Source organism: Betta splendens, chromosome 24, assembly GCF_900634795.4.
Source record: "Betta splendens chromosome 24, fBetSpl5.4, whole genome shotgun sequence".
Classification (NCBI taxonomy): Eukaryota; Metazoa; Chordata; class Actinopteri; order Anabantiformes; family Osphronemidae; genus Betta; species Betta splendens.
The window spans coordinates 8,008,635-8,027,453 of record NC_040901.2 but is presented as its reverse complement, the minus strand read 5'-3'; the positions used below and the strand labels follow the sequence as shown (position 1 = coordinate 8,027,453).

General features: G+C 45.1%; 3 protein-coding genes across 6 annotated transcripts in view; 2 read left to right on the top strand and 1 right to left on the bottom strand.

Moving 5' to 3' along the window:
• The window catches only part of xkr6b (XK, Kell blood group complex subunit-related family, member 6b), a 29,202-nt gene extending 22,629 nt beyond the window's left edge, over positions 1-6,573 (top strand). Inside the window, exons 2-3 of the mRNA XM_029140505.3 lie at positions 161-357; positions 457-6,573. Of these exons, the coding sequence (XP_028996338.1) occupies positions 161-357; positions 457-1,427 (1,168 nt within the window). The 3' untranslated portion in view covers positions 1,428-6,573. The remainder of the gene's footprint in view (positions 1-160; positions 358-456) is intronic.
• A 1,147-nt stretch (positions 6,574-7,720) lies between these two features.
• Positions 7,721-13,846, top strand: ccm2 (CCM2 scaffold protein). Of its 3 annotated transcripts, XM_041069496.2 has the most exons (11): positions 7,721-8,120; positions 10,438-10,614; positions 10,770-10,853; positions 11,111-11,294; positions 11,407-11,543; positions 11,736-11,871; positions 12,038-12,095; positions 12,215-12,350; positions 12,454-12,592; positions 12,670-12,978; positions 13,122-13,846. In XM_041069496.2, the coding sequence occupies exons 1-10, from the start codon at positions 8,091-8,093 to the stop codon at positions 12,972-12,974; spliced, it is 1,386 nt and encodes a 461-aa protein (XP_040925430.1). In that variant the 5' UTR covers positions 7,721-8,090; the 3' UTR covers positions 12,975-12,978; positions 13,122-13,846. The 3 variants fall into 3 exon arrangements, with proteins under 3 accessions (XP_040925430.1, XP_028996343.1, XP_028996344.1); XM_029140510.3 differs by having other exon boundaries at positions 7,722-8,120; positions 12,670-13,846; XM_029140511.3 differs by lacking the exon at positions 7,721-8,120 and adding an exon at positions 9,788-9,970 and having other exon boundaries at positions 12,670-13,846.
• A 1,687-nt stretch (positions 13,847-15,533) lies between these two features.
• fam167ab (family with sequence similarity 167 member Ab) lies at positions 15,534-18,727 on the bottom strand. Of its 2 annotated transcripts, none has more exons than XM_029140512.3 (3): positions 18,584-18,727; positions 16,393-16,847; positions 15,534-16,295 (listed from the first exon to the last, which is right to left on the bottom strand). In XM_029140512.3, exons 2-3 carry the CDS (start codon positions 16,732-16,734, stop codon positions 16,032-16,034), a joined length of 606 nt encoding a protein of 201 aa, XP_028996345.1. In that variant the 5' UTR covers positions 16,735-16,847; positions 18,584-18,727; the 3' UTR covers positions 15,534-16,031. The 2 variants fall into 2 exon arrangements, with proteins under 2 accessions (XP_028996345.1, XP_028996346.1); XM_029140513.3 differs by having other exon boundaries at positions 16,393-16,844; positions 18,584-18,720.
• Positions 18,728-18,819: the final 92 nt, after the last annotated feature.

Genomic DNA, 18,819 nt, shown 5'->3' with positions numbered 1-18,819 from the left:
GTGTGTGTGTGTGTGTGTGTGTGTGTGAGAGAGAGAGAGAGAGTAACTGTACTAAAAAAGCAGTTGCTTTGTGTTTGTTTTATACAGTATATGGTGAAACGCTCTACAATGATGGATACTCTCTCTCTCTCTCTCTCTCTCTCGCTCGCTCGCTTTGCAGATACATCCGCACCATGTACCTCGGCATACAAAGTCACCGACAAAAGGAGAACCAGCGGCGCTTTTACTGGGCCATGATGTACGAGTACGCCGACGTCAACATGCTGCGACTGCTCGAGACCTTCTTGGAGAGCGCCCCTCAGCTGGTGCTGCAGCTCTGCATCATGATCCAGAGCAACAAGGCTGAGTGGCTGCAATGTAAGTTCCGGTCCGGGCCCGCGGCCGCTCGTCCTCGCCGTCCCGCCGGCCGGTGTTGGTGGACGCTCTACTCTTTGCTCTCCCTGTCTGTGTCCCCAGGTGTTTCCGCCACGTCCTCCCTGCTGTCGCTGGCCTGGGTGCTGGCCTCCTACCACAAACTGCTGCGCGACTCGCGCGACGACAAGAAGAGCATGAGCTACCGCGGCGCCCTGGTGCACCTCTTCTGGCGCCTTTTCACCATCTCCTCCCGGGTGCTCTCCTTCGCCCTGTTTGCCTCGGTTTTCCACGTCTACTTTGGCATTTTCGTGGTGCTCCACTGGTGCGCCATGGCTTTCTGGGTCGTCCATGGCGGCACCGACTTTTGCATGTCCAAGTGGGAGGAGGTGCTGTTCAACATGGTGGTGGGCGTGGTCTACGTCTTCTGTTGGTTCAACGTACGCGAGGGCCGGACGCGCTTGAGAATGGTGGTCTATTACGCAGTAGTACTGTTGGAGAACGCCGTCCTCAGCTCCCTGTGGTATGTGTACCGCGACCCAGCCACCACCGACGCCTATGCCTCTTCTGCCCTATGCGGCGTCTTCCTGTGCTTTGCCTCAGGTGTGGCCTGTATGGTCCTCTATTACGGGGTCCTACACCCCATGGGCCCCCGGCTGAGGGTGCTGGCCAGCTCCTGCTGTGCTGAGCTGCTGTGGGGCCTGCCCCTCCCCCCCGAGGCTGAGCCCATGGCCCCCACACCAGGCCCCCGTGGCTCCCAGGCCACCCCCACACGGGGCCTGGCCGGGGAGCATGTGGAGTCCGATGAAACCGCCACGGACACTTGCCTTCCGGTTTTCCAGGTGAGGTCCACAGAGCCCGTGGATGCGGCCGGCAGGCCCATCCGGCCCGAGGGTCCCCTCATCAAGATAGACATGCCCAGAAAACGCTACCCAGCCTGGGACGCGCACTTCGTGGATCGGCGCCTGCGCAGGACCATAAACGTGCTGCAGTACATTAGCCCTAACGCGGTGGGCATCAGGTACAGGGACGGTCCACTTCTGTATGAACTCCTGCAGTACGAATCCTCCCTCTGAAGGCATGCTCTCCCACAGACCCCCCCCCCCCCCTCCCCTACACACAGCGGTGCACATACATTCCCTCTCCTTCATTCCGCTCTCCCTCCTCTCCAGATTCCATCTCTTATTATCTTCAGCGCTCCCCTCCTTTTGCATTCAGTTCGTCTGCAGGAGTTGTGTGTTTTGAAAGGTAACGCTGTCAAAGACAGTCTAAACACACAGTCATGATTTATTTTTGGAGAAAAAAAAAACATATGGCAAAATTATGAACCTACAGTATCTTATGTGACATATACAAACGTCTCATAAAAATCCCTCTGTATTGATAGAGCAGGGATATGTATGAGTGTGTAGATAACATATGAATGTTTCATTATGAAATGTGTTTAATGCATTATACTGTGTTGGTGATTCAACCTGTGAATACTTGTGAAGGGCATATTGTATGTCCCTGTGACATGGGACCGGTGCAAAGCCTGATGGGAATGATGGAGGAGAGACTCAGAGGGGGCAGGTCTTTGCACACCCTGACATATATACTGCCATTCTTTATGTACATTTTTTTAACGTGACAGTGTTGACCAAAATCGCTAGCCCGTTACGTAAAAAGCTAAAAAGTCCCATTTCGACCACGCCGCTGCAGAATATAGAACGGACGCAATCAGAGAGGTGCGTGAGAGAAGCAATGCGGGAGCGAGTTCCCTTCTGTGAGCTCACGTAGCTCAATTGTGTCCCGGCTGTACTATTTTCGTTCAATCCTGAATCCTAATCGCATCATGTAAGGAAGAGGGGAGAAAAAAACAAAAAAGCACACTGACCTTCAATCAGTTCCACCCCCATTCCCCCCACGCACAGTGCAGACCGCCCTCTAGTGGAGGCCACCGGTCATAGCGCGCCTCGCTTATTCTCGCCTGCAGACATGACAGCACAAAATACACAGAAGACCACTTGAGATGACGAAAAGACACAATGAAAGGAATGTAAGACGTACTTGACATGAGCACAAGGGTTTTAAATTGGTGAGTAGAAAAATCATAGTAACATTCCAAAGACTTTTTATAGACAGTAGTCGATTAGTAAACGGTAGAAGGGTACAAATGTGTGTCAACGTGCACTTTTCTAAAGTGCAAAGACAGCCTTCAAGGAATCCTCCACCATTCCCTTCTAAATCCTAGAAAGTACTCCCCAACCTACTTAGTTTGGTTTCTTATCAACAGTTTTAGGTTATATATAATCTATATATATGCTTACTGGGTGCAAAAGTATGTAATAATTTCTTGAAAAATATGAGAAATCTGAGAAAATATTTCTATGCTATTATACTTCAATGCGTATTTGTGTCACTGACATATAAGTATATTTTACCAGAACGCACTTTTTTACATGACAGAACATGTTACGGTGATAAAAGCTACTCGTAAGCTCCTTCAAATCCACGTGCCCTCCGACAAGTCGAGCTCGCGAGCGGGCGCCCGCTGATGCAGCCGAAACAAAGCCAAATCGCAGCCTCCAGTACTGTCCTTCCGACGCGCCCCCCGGCCTCTGGAGACAGTAGAACGAGCCTGTGCGAAACGCGGAACCTCCACCGACCCACAAAAGCACCACCTCATGAAAAAACGAATAGTAACTATAAATAATAATAAAAAATGCCTTCTAAGTCAAAAGGAGCTTGATGAAAATTTCCAACGAGGGCTATAGAACAATTCATGAGAAAAAATGAATGCATTTCATACTCCGACTTTATCTCCTCATCTGAATATATCCAGTGACGTGTGTTTTTTACATTGTGGGTTTTGACATGACTTTAGTACGACGCACCCATGAAGGGACCCAAGGGCTCCGCGCACAGTGGGGACTCCTTTCTCCTGGATGCCGGCGCTCTGCCTGGCTGTGGCCACGCGTGCCTCTTAACACCGTACTGTAAAAAAGGCAGATGCTGCGGACGTCCGGGCCAAAGGCGAGAGGGCCTTTTTTTTGCCGGGGCTGGAAAAGGACAGCGAAGGCGTCCTGAACGGACCACAGCTCGGGTCCGTCGCCGAGCGTTCGGCTCCAGCCTCGGTTGCTGCTCCGCCCTCCGCTCCGTCTCCGCCGTGCCCGGGCCCTGGCGCTCCCCCCGCCAAACACTCACGTGCTCTGGTGTCTGAACAAAGGGGGTGGGGGGTGTTGAGGCTGAACAGCTGGAGATCCTGACATGAGAACATGCAATGAGGCACACTGCCATAACCAAGAGCTTCAGCATCCAGGGTCTTGACAGGCGATGTTCAGCCCTGAGTGATTGAGAACGGCTGGGTCAGCTACAGTCGAGTGGCGCAAACATGTGTATGCAAACAACCCACTGGTTTGTCGCTTACCATAGTAGCCAGAGTAGTCTGTCTCTGTTGCAGTGAATGAACAGCCATGTTAATAGATAGTAAATGAATAATAAATAATACTTATTGTGAAAAAATAAAAAAACAGCCAATACAGGGGTTCCTCAGGACCAACAAACCAGATCACTGAACCAGCTGACTCAGGGGTGTCTCAATGCAGTTCTCATCCCCAGGCATGTCCTCAAGGGTCTCCATTTTTCTTTTGGAACATAACACATCTGGATTACTCCTTGGCTGGGATTGCACCGCTTCGTTATAGCTTGCCTTTTTTTTTTGTTCTGGGGGAAAAAAGTCCACATTCTTATTGCGGGCGGGGAGCGGCCGTGTCTTTGTGGTAGTTGGCTGCCTGGCACACGGCGCATCCTTTCTAAACACCGCTGACCTTTTCCAGACATGGACGCGTGTCCAAATCAGGTGCAAATACACTGTGATTCATTCATTTTAGTGTATGTGTGTATGTGGGAGGGGGAATAGTATTCGCCACTCTAATGGAGTTTATGTACAATTGGGCTTTATTTCATCTAGTGGTGCTTAATGTCAAATAAGAGTATTTAAGCTTGCATAACTTTATCATTAGACTAATAGTAATTACAATTACAAAGATTTTAATTAAGTCTACAAAGAGTCTATAAACAGGTCTGCATTTTTATAACACACGTAGTATATTTTATGTATTTCTACAGAACAATCACCATTTTGCCACATTCTACATATAATGAAATGGACTCATTAGAAGCTGGTTAATAAGTGGGTTTAATTTAACATATTTTCTTGTTTTGTTTATTTCATACGTGGGTTTCAGGATCAGTGCTAGTGGACGCTGTTTCTACGCCGTAGTGTAGTATTCAGTCACCAGAGGATGCTTTCTGTCAGGTCACCTGCCCATCGACACACAGCAAGAGCGTTTGAGCAGCAAGCTTGTTCTTCTCAATCCTTGTTGTGCCTTGTTACTTTCCCGGGTGCTTCGATCCAGCCACGGCAGCCAGGTCCGCAAACAACAACGCCGGCGTCTTTCTTTGCTCGTTTCACGTGCCAGAACAAAACTAAATATCCTCTCGGTCCGTGTCCACGAGAGCCCGGGCCGAGCCGAGATCGGCTGACGCCGTCGCGTAGTGTTACAGCTCCATCCAAGTTGTCACTCGCACGACTGCACTGTTAGTGACAGCGTTACAGCTAAACGTCACAATGTGACAGAACCGGGCGACGGGCACCGTGTGAAACCCAGCCACTGGTTCTCTTAGACGAGAAAGTAAGGCAATACTGAGCATCTTTACTTGAACGTAGGGATGCTCATCTTTATTACATCTGAGTCTGCTGAGTCACTAAAGCCCCGGCTGACTCAGCAAGTTACAAAATAGGTAGTTTTCGACTGAGATCCAACTCATTAGTTTTGGACTGTTTTGTTGATCATGACAGGTGCCAGCCAAGATACTGAACAATTTGGTCAATGATTGTTTTGTACTTTTGTCTATGCCTTTACATACAGTATTCTTCTGTCTTGCAATCGATGAATGATTTGTAGTGCCAAGGCGTGAACTCTCTGTGTCGTTTGTCTTGTGTGAAGCGTCCATGCCCTCGCCAAAACAGTAACGCCTGCGGTCGGGAGCGAAGCGCCGAGGCAGCGGGTGACAACAACACGTGCAAAAACTCACCGTCCACACGACCTCGTTTGATGGTTTTCCTATCAACTCCTTGCATGTCGTTAGCTCTCATCGTGAGGTGACCCTCCACATTCAGCATGTTCAGTGCTCTCTTCTGCACAATAAACCCTCTGATTTCTGCATTAACGTGTAGCAGCAGGCCACTGTAGTATTCACCTTGGTTTCAGTCTGTACCTTTGTGTCACAATCCTGTTTGACCACTGGGGCAGTATGTTCAGATGATACAACGGTGAAATTCCTTCCTTTACGGTTGTTCCTTCTTTGGGTTTTGTTAATAACCTGGTGCTGAATAAATACATTTTCAAAGGTGCTACCTCTGTGGACCGCAGAGTCCACTGTTGGCTGTCTGACAGCACGGCCTTCTGGGTTGACTGAGAGAGCCTGCACTCCACAAACTTGCAATCTCACGATGCTCCAGAGCTAGCACCTCAAATCCACACAGTTTACAGCAGAACTCAACTCGCAATGGTGCCATTTTGATTTTCCAACCTGCACGAAACAGCAAGAGTTCCTATTCTGTTCATGTGTTTATTAGAGTGGTTTTATACAAAGTATGTTTTGGTTTTTCTTTTTTTTCTATCTGCACTAGGATTTGATTTCTTTTCTCAGAAAGAATGAAACTGGCAGATGACAAAAGGCATCTTTTTGGCAAATGCACAGGAGCACAAATGTACTTCTGCTACTGGAATTTGGTTAAAATAATATATAGAACGTGATTGATGTGTTGTAAATTCCTGTCATCTATATGTCCTTAATCTGTGTGTATCTATTTTTGTTGTTATTGTAGAATTGGCTGTAATCTTTTGTTTAAGATGGATTTGATATTCCAATGAAGCGTCATATTAATTGCTGCTGATTTTTGAAATTGTTGGAAAATATTACTTTGTTTATATTCGATCAATTTCTAGATTGTGTTAGCTTGTTGATGTATTTCACAAATCTATCTGGATATTCCCTAGGTTATATGATTTTTTTTCGGGATATTCGACAAGTTGTCACAATGTCAGTGAGCAAAATTGCTACGGTCTGTAGCATCTTTATGAGCGTGTGCTCATACAACCTATGTTACGACTGAGAACATATAAGGAATGATTACTTTGTTGTTGTTAAATATAAAATGTTAGTAAATTGTTTCATTGAATCCCCGTTCTTTAAAAAAAGCAAAACTGATGTCCAGTATTGTACCTACACCCTTTTTTGGGGAACAATATGAATATTATTAATAACATATGGTGCTAAAGTTCTTTTTGTATGTTTTGGTTTTTAGGTGAAAAGAGAAATATTATGCTGAAAATGTAATGTTAAGCCTTACTGTAGATTCATATATCAGACTGTTCATCCCAGAAGAGAAAATAAATATAGTATTTGAAAGTGGAATATATATATTTATATAGCTATATATACAGTACATATATCAGTACTGTGTTCACATGCACATCTACCATTCTGACAAATGAAAGTGGTTTGTGTATCCTACAAACATGTAACATGTGAGTCTACAAACGCAAGAAAAAATCAGAAATCAGAAATCGTTAAACCAATTATTTAGAAGAATAATGATGGTTTGACAATTTGACTCAATTAGATAACTATGATTTATTAAATCATTCCTATTGCAAGTTAACACAAAGCATATTCTACACTTTGAATTTGAAGGTTAGTAAATATTAGCAGGCGTGTGTCATACGTTTTACAAATACAAAATGTCATAGTTTCAAATTCTATTTTTATTAAAAGGCTTCATCTGCTGAGACGTGTGTACTAAGGGGTACTACACACAAGGTTCCACAGGTCACACTAACACAAATTGACAATTATTTAAAATCTCATTTGAACTGTAATTTAGTAATTGAAGACAACAAAGACAGATGAATAAAGTGTCATTTAAAAGAAAATTACTGTGATGAATTTCAATACAGCTTTGTTAGAGACAGAAACTTTAACTTTCTGCTTCCCTTCAGAAACACAGCATGATACTTATTTACTGCATACACGGGATTTGTAACGATTTTTTATTTCGGCTGCTATTTTTACTTCACAAAGAAAGTATGAGTCCGTGTCAGACAACAGCTAAAACGAACAAGTTAAGCCTTGCTCTGACACAACATCTGAATAAGTCGTCAATACAAAGGCAATCCCTCCCTAGATTTATACAATAATACGTTGTCGTAGTCATTGAACAAACCAGATGTTTTTAAAGTTGTAAAGCTGGCAGTGGAGCGGCGCCTCCTCTGATCGTTCGGCTGTTGTCGCTGCACTCTTCCAGCTGTTTTGGCGTGAGCACAGCAAAGCATGCTGGACCACAGCTCAACGCCCAAAATGGCGGCACGGTTAAAAAGTTTGGTCTGTTTTGCCCGAGTTCGTGTTCTTCACACAGTATTTCTTTAGGTGTTTCTCTGCGTGGAAGCACACCGATGGCACGCCGGCGTGCTTCTCTAACAGTTGCGTAATAGGTCAGACATAAGCATGGCCTTTTGCTATCCGCTAAAATTCGGGCATCACTTTACTAGTGCTTCGATGGCTAAGCTAGGCTAGCAAGCTAACTACAGTCAGATGAGTTGTATTAAAAAGCTGCGTTAGGTCCGTAATGACTCGCATCGTCTGGATCTCGTCACGGAATTGAATATGAAGAGGAGGACATTTCCATAGAAATGGAGGATGATGTAAAAAAAGTGAAGAAGGTAAGTCCGGCAACTTAGCAACTTTAAGTTGGCTGGGTAGCAAGCTAACTTACTAGCTAATGCCGAAGTTAGCTCAGATGTTAGCTGGATACTTTTAGCAAAATAAAGTCCCGTTTGCCGCTATTTGGCCTGCGGATAGGAGCAAAACACTGACAGGTTTGCTGTGTTTTGGGTCACCTCCGCCGATCACAGTGGTGAAACCGTTTAACTTACGTCATTACCTGATCAGTAAAGGTGTAGTTACGATGCCCAATATTTGTTTTGTTGCACTTACATTTCATTGAAATTGTACCGATGCGGTGCGATAATATTGAGTATTGTATCAACTGGTGCAGCTGCGGTATTTTACAGGTGAAGGTGATGCCGACTGGTACTAGACAGTGATCGTCCTAATTTTAAGGCATAAAAGGGTCACCTCGTTTCCCAGAGTAAAACACCCGGGTGTTCAGAAGGAGGTCATGAGATACATGTACGTTCTCCGGCAGCTGTCATCGGCAGCTGTTATCAGTGTCAGTCACGCTAAGGAGAATCAGCACTGAGTCAGACATCCAGCTCTCGCTCACACACACACTACATACATCCACTACCTAACGACCCCCTCTGATACGAGGACCGTTTTCTGTTCCACTCGTAGCCCACACGTCTTAATCGCTTCTCTTCACTGTGCCTCAGAACAGAGGGATACGTTGCCTCTGTTCTTGTCTTTGGCACGGAAGGAAACCTGAAGCACAGGACCCACCGCATCAAGGCAGGACATGACAGGCGTACAGTCTGTGAAGCATAACGAGAACTGAAGTGTCTGACGGAAGGGAATTTTGGAAGGAAATGAAGTGTTAGCTTAGTGTTGGGAAGGTTTGTTGTGGAAAGGAAATGTTTTTCCACCAGTGTTATCTAATCCCAAGTTTGCACTTATCTTGGTAAGACATACTGTGGCTTTAACAGTTAGATGGATATTAAATGGTTGCTCTCTAATGATAGATTCCCATGTATATAATATTTGGAAATGTAAATGTTATCCATAAAATTTCATTTTTCACATTATCCTATTAACAGTTAAGAGCAGTTAAAAAGGAATTTCCTGATGAAACAACCTTCTTCTTTCTATCATTCTGCCAATTTAACTGCTTCAGGGCTCGGTGTCAGCACAGCAGTTCTTGTTTGTGCCACTTGGTGGCGATAGTATTTAGCGGAGATGTATGTTTATCGTTTATTACAAGGAACACAAAATGCATACGCAATGATGCAATTAGGATGATGGGTTTTCAAGAGCCACGTTTACCTGTGTGCTGTTAATGTATAGCGTCAGCAACATGTCCCACATAACACCTGCTGTTAGCTCTTTAAATTATGAAGTTGGCTGTGTAGTGTGAATGTTTTGGTCATTCGTCTGCGAGTGATGGGAGGATGCTGCCATCATATCATACAAAGACATGAAAAGTAAAACGGATTCACTGCACACTGACAGAAAGCAGGTTGGGTTTAACTTAGCTGTTGTACACTTTTCACTCAAGGTGAGAAGTTTGTTACCATTTTAAACTGTTTCAGTAATTAAAGTGAGTACAAGTGTGTCGTCTCAGGAAGTTGTGGCTGATCCACTTCCTGGCCTCGCGCTTTAGCGCAGAGACAGAGACACTTCTCTTCCCTTTGTGGGGGGTTACGCCCCTCGAAGACGCACGTAGATTGTGTTTGATCTCGTGTGTCTCACACCAGTTGGCAGCTGTCACTGTATGCGAGTGAGAGCAACAGGTACTTAGTCAGACTTAGACAGTGTGAGCGCAGCATCTGTGGCCGGGCTGTGTGCTTGCTGTTGAATTGACGACCGTTGTAGTTGTGGGTTCATGGAGAACGAGGTAGGCTGTGTTTACTTTGCTCGTGTGTCTTCTTCTAAAGTAGTCAGTTTTATTTTCTTTGTTCTGTGGAACCTTTGTGTAACTGATTAAAGATGTTTTGATCACTTCTTTGTTACCACGTATTAAATTTACCATGCGACTCTTTAATTGCAAAATGTACAGTGTCCGTTTGGAGCTGCTGCCTTACTGACGTTTGAGGAACAAGTATTGAGTAACACTCATGTGCAGTGTCACAGACTACATCTGTTGTGTCTTGCGATGCAGCAACCAGAGGAGTCTGATAAAGTACGGACAGTTGTGGAATACTACAGTTAATAGAACTGTTTTAAATTTCAAATAAGAACAATATGTCAGTCACGTGTATGTGTCATCAATCCATATTTAATTGCGTGCAACTCATTGTGTTCTTTATTCAATCTTAAGAACAAACGCACAGACTGATGTGTCTCTTTGTGTTTATTCGATAGCCTGGTATCGTGTCTCCGTTCAAGCGAGTCTTCCTGAAAGGAGAGAAGGGGCGGGACAAGAAAGCGCAGGAGAAGGCCACGGAGCGCAGGGCGCTGCACACCTTCTCACTTTCGCAGCCTGACCACCGCATTGACCCTGACATTCTGCTTAATGATTACATTGAGAAGGAAGTTAAAGTAAGTGAGAAATGCATGTCTTTAAAGCACCTAATCACTGAATCGTATTGTTGTAATCTTACCGTTCACCACTACTTACTTACATTTGTTAATCTGTGAGTGGTTAATTATGCATCTTTTAGGTCCGTTAAAGTTTTGTATTCTGTTCTTTCCAGTACTTGGGGCAGCTGACATCCGTTCCAGGATACTTGAACCCATCTAGCAGGACAGAGGTTCTGCAGCTCATTGACAATGCAAGGGTAGGTGTCTGAGATCATCATCATCATCATCATCATCATCATCATCATCATCATCATCAGATGATCAAATGTCTGCCGTTGTGCAGTTTTTTTCCAACTGCTCTAAGCTCTGTTATGGTAAATTCAGAAGTTATTCATAAATGTGATTGACAGCTCGAGTCTCTAACTTCAGAACTACACAGACTCTATATAACGATTCCCAACCGTAGATCTACCACCATTGTGTGTTGTGTTGACCATATTTCTTTATTTCCTAGAAATCCCACCAGTTGGCAGGCCAGCTGACATCAGAACAGGATGCAGTGGTAAGCTTGTCAGCATACAACATAAAGCTTGTATGGCGTGATGGAGAGGACATCATCCTCAGAGTGCCCATCCACGATATTGCTGCTGTGTCTTACATCAGGGACGACTCATTGCACCTTGTTGTGATCAAAACAGGTAAGAACCACAGGTGATTCAAGAAACATAGGAACACATTGAATATAGGGATTCATTTTATTCCAGCACAATATTGCTATGCTGACTAGACTGTGCCTTTTTTACATTTCAGCCCAGGAGTCAGGAGGCTCTCCCTGTCCCAGCTCATGCCCAGATCTCAATAAATCCCAGACCCTCAGCTCCTTGTCGGAGAGTGGAGCTGTGCTTGTGGAAGTCTGCTGTCTGCATGTGCTGGCTGCTCATAACAAGGTATCATTAATGTTTGCAGCAGTGGAAGTGGAAAGTGGTTTTTGTGGTGGTCTATAATGGAGTTTCATTGCACCTGAGAACCGTGCTTTTCAAACTGTGGACAGTGGCTCAATGCATCAATAAGTGCTGATTGTGTACGAACAAAAATACAAAATCAGTTTTTGCCAAAGACTGTTTTGAATTTTCTTTTAGGCGGCAGCAGAGGAGCTGTGTCTTTTGCTCAGCCAGGTCTTTCAAATTGTTTACACAGAATCAACCATCGATTTCTTGGACAGAGCCATCTATGATGGAGCAACTACACCTACAAGACACCTTTCTCTATACAGTGGTAGGTTATATATAGAGCAGCACATCATGTCAAGAGGAAACACTTAAAGATAAAAGATAAAGATAGAACAAATGTAAAGTCATATTTGTTATAATACAGAGAAAGTTGTTTTTGTATGAATATCTTAGTTTTTCCTTCTTTAAAATGTACTTCGGAATTTTTGCAGATGACTCTTCAAGCAAAGCAGACATTAAAGAGGCCTTTGAAGTGGAAGGCAGCACATTGTAAGGACACAGTTAAAGAATGTTTCCTTAATGATAGGTTTCTATTTTGTGCACACAAGATTTGGACAACATTGTTGACTGCTATTTGTAACTTACAATGTGATGTTTCCTTTCCTCAGCCCTTTTCAGGTCTCAATAGAAGCAGAAGGAAACTCCCCAACAGCTTCCTCCCCAGTATCGCCTCAGACAACCACCGCAAGTGAAGGAGAGCTCAGTACCACTGCTGCGGAGCTGCTGCAGGACTACATGACCACAGTATGACGTGTCACTTTTCCTCCCGTTTGTCTTTCATCTGTTTCACAGCGCTTTAATTCTTGCCCAGATTTTTTTTTTCTCAATCTTATTGTCTTTCTTTCAGCTGCGAACAAAACTGTCATCACAGGAGATCCAGCAGTTTGCCACCCTGCTCCATGAGTATCGTGACGGTGCTTCCATCCACGAGTTCTGCATAAACCTGCGACAACTCTATGGGGACAGCAGGAAGTTCCTCCTGCTTGGTAGGACTCTGCAGTACAGTAGTCTCGCAGCCACAGCCAAAAGACATGTACAGCAACTAAAACGCTTGCTCCCATAGGCCTGCGACCCTTCATACCAGAGAAAGACAGCCAGCACTTTGAGAATTTCCTCGAGACCATTGGCGTGAAAGACGGCCGAGGAATCATCACTGACAGCTTTGGGCGCTACCGACGCACAGCCAGCTCCGCCTCCGACTCTACAACCAACGGCAACGGGGCAGCGGGAGGAAGCGGCGACAGCGCAGCCTCGGATGAAGGCCAGGAGACCTCTGAGGGAGACGAATGGGACCGGATGATCACCGATATCAGTAATGACATCGAAGCTCTTGGCTGCAGCATGGACCAGGAGGGCGTGACGCCCTGACACGGTAAACAAAAAAAAGGGGGGCGGGGGCTATTTTTCCAAGTGCAAAACACTTGAACTGACAAACATTCTTCGAAAAGGCATGAGCTAAATGGATCAGATGAAGATGATCCCAAACCTAATTTTGGTTAAATGTGTTTTCCTCAGTTCCTTGCACACTCATGGAAAACCTCAACCTGTTTTCACACAGACATGAAGTCAACATGATGCACTTACGCAGAACCTGTAGATGACTCATTTTTACATCTCAGAGGGATTTATAGACTCTGATGTATTTTGAAAGTTTCTTTTTTTATACTCATTTATTGGCAGTATCTGCCACTGCTGTCAGCATTGTAGCAAAGGTTTTCAGTCTTGAAGAAAGTTTCTGTTAAGAATAAACATTCAAAGAGAATCCATCAGATGACTGTATGTATATATTTTAGAAGGTTTAACCTGATACCATACAGGTTTGTGCTCTTTCTAAAGGTCAATCACCTTCATCATCCTGTTTTATACTTGTGTTTGGTGACAGTGTAACATCTGTATCACCTATATATAAGTTTTTTTCATATAATATTTGTGTACCACTTTGTTTTACACTATCGTTTGTTATCAGTGTTTACTCATTTATATAATTGTGCCGTAGTCATACTGACCGAGAAATGCTGTTAATTCTCATTCGACTAAGGAGTGGTGAGTGGAGTATTTGACAAAGTCTGTCAGTTGATGGCTGATTTAAATCTGTGATATTAGGTGTTTTTCTACTCATGCAGGTCATTGTGTTGTCTTGTGACTTTACATCTGTCATTGTGCCTTTACACTGCAGGACTGCTGCGAGTAATTACGAGCTGTAACTACAGTTGTTGAGTTATTAAATAACAGCTACTTTACCCTGTTCGTGTCCGAGTCGTGGCGATGTCCTCAGAGTTAGCAACAGTTGAAAGTAATGCTGACCTCATCTAACATTACGATCATATAGCAAAAGTAACCAGAAGGTTTTTGTAATCTGATTATGATCCTGTCTGACAGATCATTTGCTTGAATGCACCTAAGCTGCTGCTCAACTTCAGACTGAGTCTCATCAAAGCACTCTTGTTAAATGTGCTCCAAGTTGGGGATTAGCTTTGTGAGCATGAGGGATGAGAAATTGGCACGACAGCCGGACTTGAGCACATTCCAGTCCGTGTAGGACCTCGCTAAGATTTTAAAGTTAAAACAGGCTCAATCAAATTAACTCTACATGAAGACAGGAACACGACACCTGGGCTCAAATCTCCACTTTGGCTTGAGGTGCTGTCTTCTTTAAACAAAAGAATGAGGTAATCAAGAAACCTGTGACCTGGCAGATCAAAGACAGTTGTTGTGGAGCAGCTGGAGGGTGAATGATGCTCCTGGTGCAGTTAAACTGTGTATCTTCTCTCACAGTACTTGAATGGGTCCTAATTGGCCTCATGTAAATTCTCACCTGAATCCAGTTTAAGACCAAAATACAGTGACTGATTCAAAGCATTAAATTCAATTATGAAATAGATCAGTTGCTTCAATTAAATAATTAAAAGGTCCCACGCTGCTTATAATGAGTTTGCAAATTATGTTTACTGTGATGACTGATCTCATACCGAGCCGCCATAGCACGATGCACAAAAGCAGTTTGTTAATTGTTCCATTAAAGAATGATTGTAGTGAGCAGAGGTGGTGGAAAATGTACAGTAATTAGTAAACACTAAAGTAATGTCTGTTGTGTGGAACAGCTGTTTTTTTAATTCAATACACTCTTCAATGTTCCCTCTCCTAATCTCCCACACCAGAAGCTATGATCTGAACGCTATTCAACCACTTTTATTTGTGTCCAGCAGCTGAGCCAAGTGTTCCACTGACGCTCTTAGTCTAGTTTCCATGAACCAACACAGTAAGTCAATATCTATACACTGCAGGGGTTTCACAGTGTGGTCAAGCCTGAAGCCGCACAAGGCTGCATTCTACCTTGTTCCTCCAATGAAAACAATCTGACTCAGAGATATCGTCATCACATCAAGCACATCAATTAAAGTTTAAAGCCCTTTGGTTATTGTGTCCTTCTCTGGGATGTGCTTCTGACTTGTTCTTCCACTTTGCTGTAACACACAAATGTACTGAGTCATTAAAAAAAGCTGTGCGAGATGCAGTCTGGGTTCGTTCAGCCTCCGCTGAAAGGTCCACCTCGGTGTGGTTTGTGTCAGCCATTCACGCTTGTTTTCGCAGCTCAGTCGTGGTGAGACGCGCCTCTCTGTGGTGTCACATCTGCTGTATTCCTGGCAACTGCAGTCTCTGCATGCGTGATAGACGCTGACTGCATCCAAAAATCCAACTCAGGAAAAGCTCCATGTCGCAGATCCCGCTGTTCAAAGTTTTTTCACCCGATCGTATAGAAGCTGCCTATTTATATTCTGAACGTGGCCTAATTTTGGCCATTCATGCAATATCTGGCATTCATCCCTCAGCGGCAGAGATGTGGCTTGATTTTCTGCTTGTCAAGTCATTTTGTCATGCAAATGGGACTGTTTGCGCATGCAATAATTAAAATGACCACCTCCCGGGCAGAGAATAGTTTGGTTTAATTTCTAAGTCTCCTGCAAATGTCACGCTGTTGCATTTACATCATTTCATTCTAACAGTTTACAGTAAAGAGCAGCACAACAGCCTTAATCACCGGCGGCGATATGACTGCGATGGGCCGTTCAGTCAGAAGGAGTCGCGGCTTTCAGGCGGGATGAGCCCACAGACGACCGGAGCTCATGCATGAAAATCTCCAGCTCAGCAAAGTCATTCATGACTTCAGGAGTGAACCCATGACCCCACATTCTCGTCTCGGAGACAGTGGAACTAAGCTTTTTCATCTTCCTACGCTTCATTGAGCATTTTAACACAGACTCCATTCTCTGATCTAAGAAAATGTAATATAAAGAGTGTGTTGTGATGACAGCAAATTAATAGGTACTGCATCCAAACGTTTGATTAATTATTTACCGTCCACTTGAGCAAGGCATCGGTTTTAAACCAGATCTCGAGTTGCTCTTTATTTAATTAGGGACCTCTCTAGCACAGCGAGAAGCGGCGGGAGTTAATGTTCATCTTGGTGACGCCGATGAGCCTCAGCGGCGCCGAGAGGCCGAGGCCGGGGGTCACGGGGCACTCGCACAGCAGGTCGGACAGCTCGTCGCGCTCCTCCAGGCCCACGGTGGCGTCGTTGAGCATGCGCCGGTGCAGGTGGCACGTCTGCTCGATCTTCAGCTTGTGGATGTCGCCGCGGAGCCGCATGAGCTGCCTGGCCAGCTGCTGGTCCTGCAGCCGCATGTCCGCCTGCGGAGAAGAGGTGAGAGCGACAGGCTCTCTGGGGTCCGTGGAACACGCTCGCTCACTGACCTGAACATTGGGAAAATCAAAATCAGGGTCTCACCAGTTCTCTTCGGAGCCAGCTGAGAGCGTCGTCCATGGTCCCAAATCCTTTCAGGGCGTCCGACGGCATCCTGCACCGGGTGACCTCGGGGTCCGGATTCCCCTCATGCTTATCTTGGACGGGTGCTTGTCCGGCTCCCAGCTCGCTGAAGCATTTTGCCTCCAGTCGAGCTTTCCATTCCAGGTACGAGGGCCTCCTGGTCTCCAGTCTCAGTTTCTCTGCCAAGGCCTTCAGGTTCATCAGGTGGTCGTCTGTGGGCAGATCCACGTCCTCTCTACAACCTGTGTCCTCTGCCACTCCGACCCTGTCCACCGTGATTTGGGGAGGTGTGGTTACATCCATCCTTAAAAGTGTGTCACAATATGCTGATGTCTTCTTTTCATTGGTCACGATTTGTCTGTCTTTATTCGCCGGGACAGGTCGTTTTCAGACCTTCAAAGTCTCCATCTGCTCTGCTAGAGAGGAGAAGAAGCCGGTTATGAAATGACAAACACTCGCGTCCGGCTGAACAATGTCCGCGATGGGAGCGCGAGCGCCTCCTCTTTACTCCTGGCAGCGGATTCACATCAAAGCGCGCGGCTTCTCAAATGTCATCTCATGAGGAGTCCGCGAACGGAGGGAACGAGCCTCCAGGATTTTCATTTAGCAAGAACAAACAGTTTCCATGGCAACGCCGCAGGCTCTGTAAATGAATCTGCAACTTTTGCACCTCCGGTCCCCAGAGACGCCTGCGTGTCTGAAGCATCAGACGACTGGTAGGACTTAGGCCCGGCCGTGAAGTGTTTACTGAGCTCACCATCATTTTACATGTAAAATTGCAGTAATTACAAACTACACCTGTGGCTGGAGGTCATTAATTATGCAGGTATTTAACAACTATGGAAACCTGTCAATCACTTACCAAAGCACGGTGCTTCAGGGAAAATCCCACAGTCTTACTTTATTTTGACTCCACATATGCGTCTGCATTGACTCCCACCCCTTTAGAGAAGCTGGGAGTCTGGAGGCTCGAGGGAAAAGTGGAACTCAGGGAATAAAGCCTTAATCTTTAATGCAGCCAACGGTGGCAGCAGGAGCAGAGTTTCTGCAGTGTCCTCTTACACAGTCTTCAAACGCTCAGTGGTTAGCGCTCATTTGTTCCATAATGGGCACAGCAGACCAGCGGTGAAGTCATTGCCCTTGTACCTAATGATAGGCTTGGCGTTTTCTGGTGTAAAATGCACCTCTGAGCAGAGGAGAGGACGTCGGAACGCCTGGGAGTCAAACGTCTCCGGAGCCCACTTTGTTACAGGAGAAGGAAAATCCATGCCGCATGCATTTTTTATGACTTTCTAAATACCGCGTCCTGTAAATGCGGAGATGAAATGAAAACTGAGGCACTCAGAGATTTATAAAAATAGTATGTGTATGCAAATACTTTAGAAGATGGCTGCAAAGGCCACGAAGCAGCCTCTTGATGTTTGCTGGATAATTTAAGAAGCTCTTTGGTGAACCACACCAGCAGGGAAGCTTTGTCTTAGAGGAGATGGGGTTTAAATCCTGAATATTAAAATCACCCATACATTCCTTCTGTTTTACGCCAATAAAATTGATTTAGTGCCGCTGGACTTTGGGAAGCCAGAGCCTCATGTGGCTGAAGAGCTTAGGAAGCCTGGCGTTCCCGTCTGGAAGCCGTGTCTGCATAACAAACATGACCACAGCAGAATGAGCAGACTGTGGTGTAGATGTGGGCTAAATCGCTCCAGTCCAACATAACCTGCCTCTGACTCACTTACAATCTGTTTGTTCTAGAGAAGCTTACAAGATTAAATGAGCAGGATAAAAAAGGGGGTGAAGTACCCGCAAATGTTATACATAAACAAGAAGGCAACGTTGAAAATATGACAGAAGTTGAATCAAACAGCGCACGGTCTGAACTGTTGCACTGCACATATCAACAGGTTGTATACATTCATACTAAGAGGATGTTTTTTGTTTTTTCTCTTACAAATTTTGTATCCTATATTTAAATAAAGTGCTCCAATAATATATTTAAATTTCTGTCAAGTAATTCCGAAAAGGACTAGGTTGAAAACAAACACTACGTCATTACATCCACCACAAAAATACTAAAAATAATCAGTAAGTCTAAATCTCATTCTCTTCTCTTCTCTCTTTTCTCCGTCACATGAACTGCGTGCGGCTCGTTTACCTGGTGAATCCAGTTGCGGACCGGGTAGCGCTCGGTCCAGGCGGGCGCATCTGTAACAACACTGTCGCTCTACAGCTTCTCGGTCCACTCGGTTTTGAGCAGGGAGCCGCCGGAGGAGGGGCGGGGACTTTACGTCAGGCTGCGGTTGCCTGGAGACCTCCCAGGAATCCCTATCAGAACCGGCTTTAGCGTCACTCCTCACATGTATTTTCGACGAAATACATAAACTTATTCAG

Excerpts from the sequence above, each read along its gene's own strand:
- ccm2 (XM_041069496.2), top strand. The coding sequence starts at position 8,091 with ATGGAGGATGATGTAAAAAAAGTGAAGAAG. Across the intron at positions 10,615-10,769 it reads ACATTGAGAAGGAAGTTAAA|TACTTGGGGCAGCTGACATC; the intron begins GTAAGTGAGAAA and ends TGTTCTTTCCAG. Across the intron at positions 10,854-11,110 it reads AGCTCATTGACAATGCAAGG|AAATCCCACCAGTTGGCAGG; the intron begins GTAGGTGTCTGA and ends TTTATTTCCTAG.
- fam167ab (XM_029140512.3), bottom strand. The coding sequence starts at position 16,734 with ATGGATGTAACCACACCTCCCCAAATCACGGTGGACAGGGTCGGAGTG. Across the intron at positions 16,296-16,392 it reads GCTGGCTCCGAAGAGAACTG|GCGGACATGCGGCTGCAGGA; the intron begins GTGAGACCCTGA and ends TCTTCTCCGCAG.